Source organism: Prenolepis imparis, unplaced genomic scaffold (assembly GCF_030444845.1).
Source record: "Prenolepis imparis isolate NDT839.2.m4 unplaced genomic scaffold, iyPreImpa1.0 SCAF_10, whole genome shotgun sequence".
NCBI lineage: Eukaryota > Metazoa > Arthropoda > Insecta > Hymenoptera > Formicidae > Prenolepis > Prenolepis imparis.
In genome coordinates, this window is record NW_028141168.1 from 1,822,106 (window position 1) to 1,832,291 (window position 10,186).

Sequence of the window (10,186 nt, forward strand, 5' to 3'; positions counted from 1 at the left end):
CCCAATAAGCTGTTCGCTCACCAAATGTTCTATAAATAAAATCGAAATTAAATCTGTGATATTTGAACCCAAAATTATTATAACGCATATTAGGCCCGCGCAAATAGATTTAGTTTTTAGTTAATAATATGTAAAATATGTAAAAGAGAATAATAAAGAATTTTTAAGTTTAAATTATGATGTAATTTCTTTGTACGCATTTCCAATCCGCACTCTCTCCCACCCGTAAACAGTTCCCTAGCTCTTATACGTATAGTTACCAATAGTTGTGGGGTCCTTGCGGGGGATGATGTCATGTGGGGAAGGGGGCCGTGAGGCTAGAGACCGAGAGGCTAGGGACTGAGAGGCTAGGGACCGAGAGGCTAGGGATCGCGAGAAGAGAGACTAGGGATCGCAAGAGAGGTGTCACGCCGAGAAACATGAAAGAGAGAGATAGCGCGAGGCTAGAGACTACGAGAGAGGTTTGCAAAGGAAAAGAAGAGGAATTTTAAAAACATTTTCTTTAATATTGACATTAATTTTTTCATTACTATAAATGTGTATTTACGTGTTTTAGTGTGTGTGTGTGTGTGTGTGTGTGTGTGTGTGTGTGTGTGTGTGAATTTAAAAAGAATATAAATGTATATAAATGTGAATATAAAATGGATAGACAATTATAATATAAAATGGATATATGAGTATATAAATGAATGTACATAAATGTGAATATAAATGAATATATAAATGAATATATGAGTATATAAAATCTTAAGGATCGCGAGAGCGCTTAGAAGAGATAGCGCGAGGCGTTTTATGAGAGAGCGAGAGATGGGGAAGGGGAACGCGATTCATTTATCACATTTATAATTCTATTATTAATTTCTTCGACTATCATTACTTCCTCGTCACTATCATTATCGATAATAATGTATCTATCCATGTCTTATACACACTTTAACTTTCTTCTGTACTATACGAATGTTAAAGACTTTTTGACGCGGAGACAGACCCACTCTCCATAAGTTTCAACCCCCATTCCTCTCAAAATTATCGCAATTCTTCCTTAAATAATATTAAGGAAAATGTTTCGCTCTCGTTTTTATGGGAGATTTTCCGCGAGGATACAAAGCTGCCGAACGTCAGCGCTTTTACATTTGCACCTATAAATAACGTTTCGACATGTTCGTCGCAGCGTCGGCCCTAAAATCTTCATTTCTTTCCATAATATCCTAATGATTTTATGGACATTTAATGGACATTTTGTTCATAAAATGAAAAAAAAACATAGTTTTAATGGATTCTAGAACGCTCCGTTGACAAGTTCGAGCAGCCGGACATCGGCGCTTCCGTAATAAAATTATACTAACGAGGGTACAAAATTGTCGATCATCGGCGTTTGTTCTATACCTTTTGGGAAAATGTCTAAGATCCCTCATAAAAAAAGTCGTAAAGATACCATCTACAAATATTGCACTCAGAAAACTCCCCCTCCTTTGTCGAAACATCCCCTCCACCCGCGTGACGTCATACCCCTCGCCTCGAAGAACCCCCCGCGCCCCGCACCCCCCTCAGAGGACCCGTGCTAGAATCGGCCTTGTATCACTACTTAAAGCTTTTGTGCGTTCAGTTTTGAGATTGAATATCTTTATATCATTTATAGATGGCAAAACAATATTTTTTTGCCTTTTTCGATGCCCTTGAGTTTCAAACACAATTTTATTTACAGTAACAGAATAATCCTCTTCAAATAATTTCAAAAAATTTTCTACCACAGTTTGTTTGCTAAAATCTTGTTTCTTAATGCACATACTTCTTAAAATTTTCCCAATTTGTTTTATAAGTGTTCCTAAAGATGATGCAATGGATGGTATTTTATATGTCCAAGTCTTTTCATCGAATTGTGCGAGTTTATTGACAGCTTTAACGCATTGTTCATAATTTGTTGGATCATATATTGAAGAGTAATCTCAGTCGCGCTCTGATCATATCGTGCTGATGTTGGAGACGATATTTCTGACATATTTTATTACCAAAACCAATTAGCAGTTCATCATATCTAATAATTTGAGTTACGCTGTCTTCCCTCATTACTGGGAAGACCAATCTTCTTAATGGTGTATTTGCACTGTAATGAATTCGACAAGCCACAGTACGTCCCAATATTTTTACATTTCTTTGAGGATATTCCCTTTTTTGCGTACATGACGCAAAATGATCTTATATTATTTTTAGAAAAAAACCCTTTGCATTTAGCATAAGGAATAAAATCGGCTGCTTGTCTATTCAATTGTTTTCTTGGACGCCGGCATACAATTAAATCTCCTTTATTTAAGTTAAAATTAGTATTATATGTGAAATTTCCTTTTCGTTTAAGTAGACCAATAATCTTCTTTCGTTCCGGGTTACCTGAAATAATAAGTACAAAATGTATGATAAATTACGATTAAATTAAAAGTAAATTATTAAAAATTTTACACATAATATACACAATGAATTATTAATATTTGAAAAGTATTAGAAAAAAATTGTTTGATCAAATATTATAGTTAGCAACATTTTTTATATATTTTTTTTTAATTTAAGGATTCTTGTTTAAAATGAAGCTATACATATAATTTGATAAATGAGATTTATTTCATTAAATGAGTTTCTTTTTATTTCATATAAAGATCATCTCTCTGATAAGATCATCAAAAAATGAATACTTAGCAAAATATTTTACTTGATAAAATATTTTATCCTAATATTCTTTATGTAAGATGTTTTGTAAAATATTTATTCTTTGAGGTTATTTTATATATTTTATTTACCATTTTTTAAAATTATTTTATCGAATATTTTTGTACGTAGAATTATGAAAAGAATTGATTTATGTTTATCGTATAGAGAGAAGATATTTGTCTGGTTGCACAGTTTTTTCAGTATGGAAGAATATTTGAATAGATTTGATATTAGTTGAGGAAACAAAATACACTATTTCAATCAAAGTCATCTCAATATATTTATCAAAAGTAGCATTTTTGACTTTAAAGAATAAATCCAAAAGCAGACCAAATCCAATTTTCATATTCATAAATCCATAAATTAATATTTTACTGAATGAAATGTGTTTAAACTTGAATTAGATTTCCGATTAGAAACAAAAAGATAAATAATATCTATCAGCTTTATAACAAAACTTTAATTTAATTTAGTGCAAAGAACATTTCAAATAAATATTAAATCATAAAAATTAGATTTATATGCTTTGAGTTGAGTGAATGCAACAGCACTGTATTGCAAAAATTTGCAAACAATACTTTAGTAGTATATGTACAAGTTAGATATGGAAATGTGTTAATAAGAAACATGATACATTAATAGTTTTCGAGTTATGAGCGATTGAACAAGAAAAACTTTTTGAATGAAATTAGCCGAATATAGATAACAAAATTTTACTTTTCATAAAATTTTGAGTGATTAACTTGAATAGAATTTCACTTTAAAAAGCATAATTTTAAATATATAAAGTATTAAAATTTGAAAAGCTATGATAAATGATTTTCTTCGACATTTCTACATTAGGAACTTCGATTTCTACATTAGGACCTTTGATTTCAATTAACTTTTAGAATATTCTAAATAGTATTGACAACTTTGTATATAACATACAACTTACCCTTAGGTAAAAGACGAAACTTTTTCATATCTTCTTCTTCTCTATGTACTGTTTCTAAATGCCTTGCAAATTGCGTTTGAAATGTTTTACAATATAGGCACATACTTAGTTTCAATTTAGGATTGTCAGAAGTTTCCACATACATATTTCTATCATCACATACTTTAGATAAGTATGATGATGTCAAATTTAATGTACTGTTCACAGATTTATTTTTACTTGTATTAATCATACGTTCATGTGTATTTTCAGTTTCATCTTCATCTTCATCTGTGTCCTCAAGTATAGAACAATCTGACAAATAAAAACTATCATCTAAATTATTTTTAGATGTAACGGATGTATCATCAGACTTATTAGAATTATTATCATTGATTTCACACTCTAAGCTTAACTGATTTTCTATGAGTGTAGATTCTGCAACTGGACCGGATGTATCATTTGAAATATTATCGATAACGTAAGTCTCGTTTGAATTTGAAGAAACATTGTTATTAGCGATACTATACGTATTATTCAGCTGCATATTGTTGTATGTAATATTATCAATCTTCTTTGTATGCACTGGAATCTTTTTTTAGTAATATCTTAACATTTTGTATTTCCAAGATCTTCGGAGTTTTTTTAGGATTTCTACATTTCTCAATGACATTCGCATTTTCACATATTTTAGAAGTAGAAACAAATTCATTACAACATTGAACGCTCTGTTTTACATCAGAAACCTTCCCAGATAACACACAATATTGCATGAATATTCTATGTAGCATCAAATATATTTTTTGAGAATATTCTCAAAGACATCATCTATACATCTCTATAGAATATCCTTGTTTATAAAGAATAATCTATAAATCTACCTAGAACATGTTAAAATCAGCTATAGGAATATATATTCCATAAATGTTCACAGAATATTCAAATGTATTGAAGATTTAGATGGCGTTCAGAAAGATGGAACAATCACTCATTACCCATAACCAACAATCTCTTTTCCGCTTTTATTAATAAGTATACAGTCCGTTGAGTCCGTTCATGATATATATATAGTGTACGATAAGTAAAAAGTGTGTAAGCTTGTACAGAAAAAGAAGCTCTTATTGAGAAGGTAAGTATATATTATTATCAAAAACAATAAATATTATTATCATTTTTTCACGTTGTATTATTTGCTTACAGTGATAGATTTTCTAACCTTTGATTTCTTACAAGCTCTTTTAATCATTAATTTATCATTAAGAATTTCACATCAATTTTTCCAAGAACAATATAATGAAACGTCGTAGTAAAGCGACTTTTTATAGAAATGTTAAAAGAGGAAGCGCAACATGTTTTACATTATCACAGGAGAATTGTAATAATTCTAAATATGATTGTATAAATGATAATGTTTTAATTACAAAAAATACAGAAGATTTCCAATGTAATAGTACTTCTAATAAAACAGAGGACTGTTTTAATACAGATTGCTTTAATGTTTCACATGACTCATATAGCCAATCTTCTGATAACTCTGATAATGTTATTGAAAGTGATACTCCAATATCACAACAAAATATAGAAAATCAAAATTTACATAATCAAAGTAATAATTTTATTAATGAATTACGATCATGGGCAATATCGTATAATATTTCACATAACGCCTTACGAAGTTTATTAAGTTTATTAAAATTAGAAACAAATATTTCTTTGCCTCAAGATCCCAGAACTTTACTTTGTACTCCTCGACATGTACCCTACAAATCTGTAGGTTCAGGCACTTATGTACACATGGGAATTCAATTTGCAGTTCAAAATTTAATTAATTTGTTAGAGAAACAGCCAGAAAAATTAATTTATTTATTAATATTGATGGTTTGCCTTTAAGCAAAAGTTCTAGTAGTCAGATATATCCAATATTATGTTCAATATCTGAATATCCACAATATGTATCTGTGATAGGTATCTATCATGGTTATGAAAAACCTAATAATGTTAATATGTTTTTAGAAGATTTTACAGTTGAAGCTATAAAGTTATCAGAAGATGGTTTTATTTATAATAATCATGCTATACTATTTGCAATTAAAGCATTTGTATGTGATGCTCCAGCAAAATCACTCATTACTTCTTGCAAAGGTCACACTGGATTTTTTGCATGTACAAAATGTATGCAAAGAGGAAAATATATAAAAGCCAGAGTGTGTTATCCTGAAATAAATTATTCTGAAAGAACGGATGAAAATTTCCGTAATAGAGTTCAACCTGAACACCATACAGGAACATCAATTTTAGAAAAAATACCTTCGATTAACATGGTAAAAAGTTTTCCTCTTGACTACATGCATTTAGTATGCCTTGGCGTAGTAAAAAAAACTAATAAATATATGGCTTTTTAGACCTATTTCACATAGATTATCAAAAACCAACATACAATCTATTTCAAGCTATCTCATTGAAATAAAATCTTGTATTCCTCCTGATTTTGTAAGAAAAACCCGGTCTTTAAATGAAGTTGCACGTTGGAAAGCAACTGAGTTTAGATTTTTTTTATTGTATTGTGGTCCAGTTATTTTAAAAAATATCTTATCATCTGACAAATACTTACATTTTATATCTTTACATATTGCTGTTAGAATTTTAATTAATGCTAATTTATATACAAAGTATTTAGAATACGCATGCTCATTATTAAAATATTTTGTGAAACAATTTAAAGTCATTTATGGAGCAGAATACATTTCACACAATGTGCATGGATTAATTCATGTTGTTGATGATTGCAGAGTTTTTGGACCTTTAGATCTTTACAGTGCATTTCCTTTTGAAAATTATATGCAATATCTAAAACGATTAGTTAGAAAATCTCATTATCCATTAGCATAACTTGTAAAGCGTATTCATGAGTCACAAAATATATTGATAACTAAACCGTCAAAAAAAATAAAATTGCAAATGGTACAAGAACATCATGAAGGTCCTTTACCTATCACACATTTTTCTGCTCAATTTAAAAAATTGATTGTAAATAATATGTCATTTAGTACACATTTTGGAAATAATTGCTGTTATTTAAAAGATAAGAGTATTGTGTTGATAGAAAATTTTGCTATTAAAGATAATAAGTACTACTTAATTGGAAAAAAATTTATTAATGTAACAAGTTTTATTTCTGAACCATTTAAATCTTCAAATTTTGATATATTTTCAGTACATGAACTCGGAGAATTATCTATGTCACTAGTGGAAGATATTTCCAACAAAATGATAATTTTTCCATATAATAATACTTATGTTGTGTTTCCTCTCCTTCATACATTGTGTTAATAATATAAATGTATAAATGTATATATGTATATATATATGTATCTGTATATGTAATTATATGTATATGTCTTATGTAAATACGATATTAAGAAGAAATCTATATTAAATATTATATAAGTAGTTATAGTATATTAAGTATTATTGTGTTGCATGTTTAGCTTTGTTAACCAAATGAGAATGAAAAGAGTTTTGTAATTATTTCGACTTCAGACTAACAACCCAGATAGCCAAGCGTTCCTTGGCATAAGAAAGAAAATCGTTGCTTGACACAAGTTTTCATTCAGTTGTCATTATGTTGCTATCATCGAGATAATAGAATTTCGTTTAGGTTAACATAAAGGCATTATACGAACAATAGTTGCCTACACTAGTTGTTAAAATTTTAGGTGGAAATTGTTTTCGTCATGTTGCTCTGTGATTTCCAATAACTTTTTATTAAGAAAGCAATTGTTGCTCTCAAGTTGCTCACAATTGTCGATAGCAATAACAATCGACAATTTAATAGATAAAATCGGAAGCCGCTTTCCTCAATATTGAAAACAACTTAATCAAAGCAATTTCAAGTAAATTGATCGGCAACTTGCTATCTGGGAATAAGAATATAAGATATATAGTTGCCCAATGGAGTGGATAGTAGTACATTTTATAGAAGAAAATTTAGTCGAAGCTGTACCGGTCGCATGGTTGCATGATGATATGTGTTATTGGCCACCATACACTGGCAAAAAATTAATTCATTCTGTCGCAGTATGTGAAAAACCAGTATTTGGTGTATGGCCATTATTTAGAATTCGAAAAGTGGGGAATGGACGTACCTACAGTAAGTGATATTCAAAGAATTAATTTGTTATAAAACATTTAGTTTTTGTCATATTTATTTTTGTTTTATAAGTAATTATTACATACTATATATTGCATTCTTTCGTTATAGCTGATTTAGTAAAAGCAAGAGCAAAGACGTGTACATACAGCAGAAGACACATCAGATTTGACATCAGATCCTGAAGGAAAAAGAATTCGGAGAAAGAAAAAATATCTTTATGATACAAACGAATCACGAACTTCATTAACTAATGAAAGTTCATCAGATGATGAAATCACAAATTCAGCAGATTTTCCTACTCTATTTGATTCTGATAACACAAGTAAGTTTTCAAAATCCATGAAAAAAATATTTTACACACACACATCTCATTAGACATCCTGTGTGTATGTACACATAGAGTGTTTGATAAAGGAATAACACACCACTCATGCAGTAAAAAACATAGATTAAATTGACTAGAAAAATATTTTGCAATTTTTGCAATAATTAACGAGAAATTAATTTATATGTAAAGATCTGTAAATGAATACATACATTAATTATTATAAACATTACAAAATGTTACAGAACTTTTTGATTAAATTTAGTCCTTTCTATTTGCCTATGAATGGTGTAATGCATGAATTATGAGACACTCATAAATATTTTTAAAAAATAAAATAAAAAAATAATTTTGTTTTAGAAAGGGACGTCAATAAACGCATAAATCCAGGACCTTCATGTAAAATAATAAATAAAGTACAAGAAAAGGATTTTGATACTAATCCCGAGGAACAAATAAATAAGACAAAAAAAAATCTGTTATCAGTACAAGTGAAGCACGAAATGTATCGTTTACTGAAATTTCATCGAACAATGAAGATGGATGTTCTACACACTTTCCTGTTGTATCTGATCGTACAGGTATACTTTTTCAATTCAGAATTTAAAAAAACATTTTATAAATAAATAAATTAATATATATAATCTTTAAAAATAAGTACATATAATTTTAAAAATAAATATATATAATCTTTAAAAATAAAAATATTTAAATATTATTTTAAAAATAGATGCGAATATGTACATAACCACTTGGAACAAATGCAAAAAAAATTATTCGCGATAGCAATAAAGAAAATGCAGTAAAACCTGTAAACGTTACAAGTAACACAAATAAATTGCAAAAAAATATAACTCAGTATTCTAAGGATGATACAATTAAGGAAAATATTCGTTATATTGATGAACCTGATAATGGTAAAGTATTTTTAGTAACTTTTGTTGTACTTACATACACACGCGTGTACGCACGCGCACACACACAAAATACACTAACCGAAATGCTATTATTAATTGACGAACATTTTCTATAATATGTACTTAACATTTTTAAATATTCTTTTAGATATTGCATTCAAACGACAAGTCTTACGTCAATTAAATATTATTAATTTAAGACAATCGCAAATGTCTGAAGATATGCAAATAATTTTAAGAAAGATTGGAACACAAGAGGATAGAACATTAATAAGAGATGATGAAGATAGTATTTTTAAAAAATTTGATTTTCCTTTGAAAAACATTAGCGAATTAAATGCTATAGAAGAGTATTTGACGGACGAAAACAATACTAATATGCTTGTATAAATAGAATTTAAATAAATAAATAAAAAAAATGAAATTTTTATAAATATTTTTATAAATATATTATTTTACATTAATAGGTGATTGAATTATCAAAAATTGGTGGAGCTACGTATAAACATACTATTAAAAGAATAATGATTCAATTATTTTCTAATGAAGTGGCAGAACAATATAGTTGGATAGGATTTAAAGGAAAAAATAAATTTTCCTTACTACGTATTTCTGCTGCTATAATAAGTGAGTATTAATTTAATTTATACACATGCATATATATACATACATATATATACATATATGTAAAACTATAATATCATAATTTATTTTACAGAAGCAGTGCAAAAAACACACAATACAATAACATTAAGCGATATTGAAACAATTATGAAGGCATGGCTTGTAAAAGCAAAATTTAGAAATGCTAAACAAATCAATAAGCGCTATATATTAAGTGCAATATGAAATTTTATTATAACAGTATTATAAAACTATTATTATAATAATTATTATTATAACATTAGTATTTATTATATTATAGCATTATTATAATAGAGTATTATGAAACATTTATATAAGTGCAATACTTAGGTATTTTATTATACGAATTTTTTTTTATTGCACAAATTTTTTTTTATTGTATGAATTTTTTTTAATAACATGTTTAACACGTACATGAAATAAATACTAACATGTACGTGTAATAAATACTAATATGTTTAAAAACATTTCAAACCTGTTTAATAAATAGTTTCTGAAAAAAATGGCATTATTTGAGCAACCCTAGTAAA

General features: G+C 28.1%; 1 protein-coding gene across 1 annotated transcript; it reads left to right on the plus strand.

Annotated features, from left to right (window-relative positions):
- Window positions 1-7,751: 7,751 nt before the first annotated feature.
- LOC145941390 (uncharacterized) lies at window positions 7,752-9,860 on the plus strand. The gene is made up of 6 exons (XM_083047511.1): window positions 7,752-7,766; window positions 7,878-7,885; window positions 8,881-9,011; window positions 9,160-9,395; window positions 9,479-9,638; window positions 9,730-9,860. Exons 1-6 carry the CDS (start codon window positions 7,752-7,754, stop codon window positions 9,858-9,860), a joined length of 681 nt encoding a protein of 226 aa, XP_082903637.1.
- The last annotated feature ends 326 nt before the right edge of the window (window positions 9,861-10,186 follow it).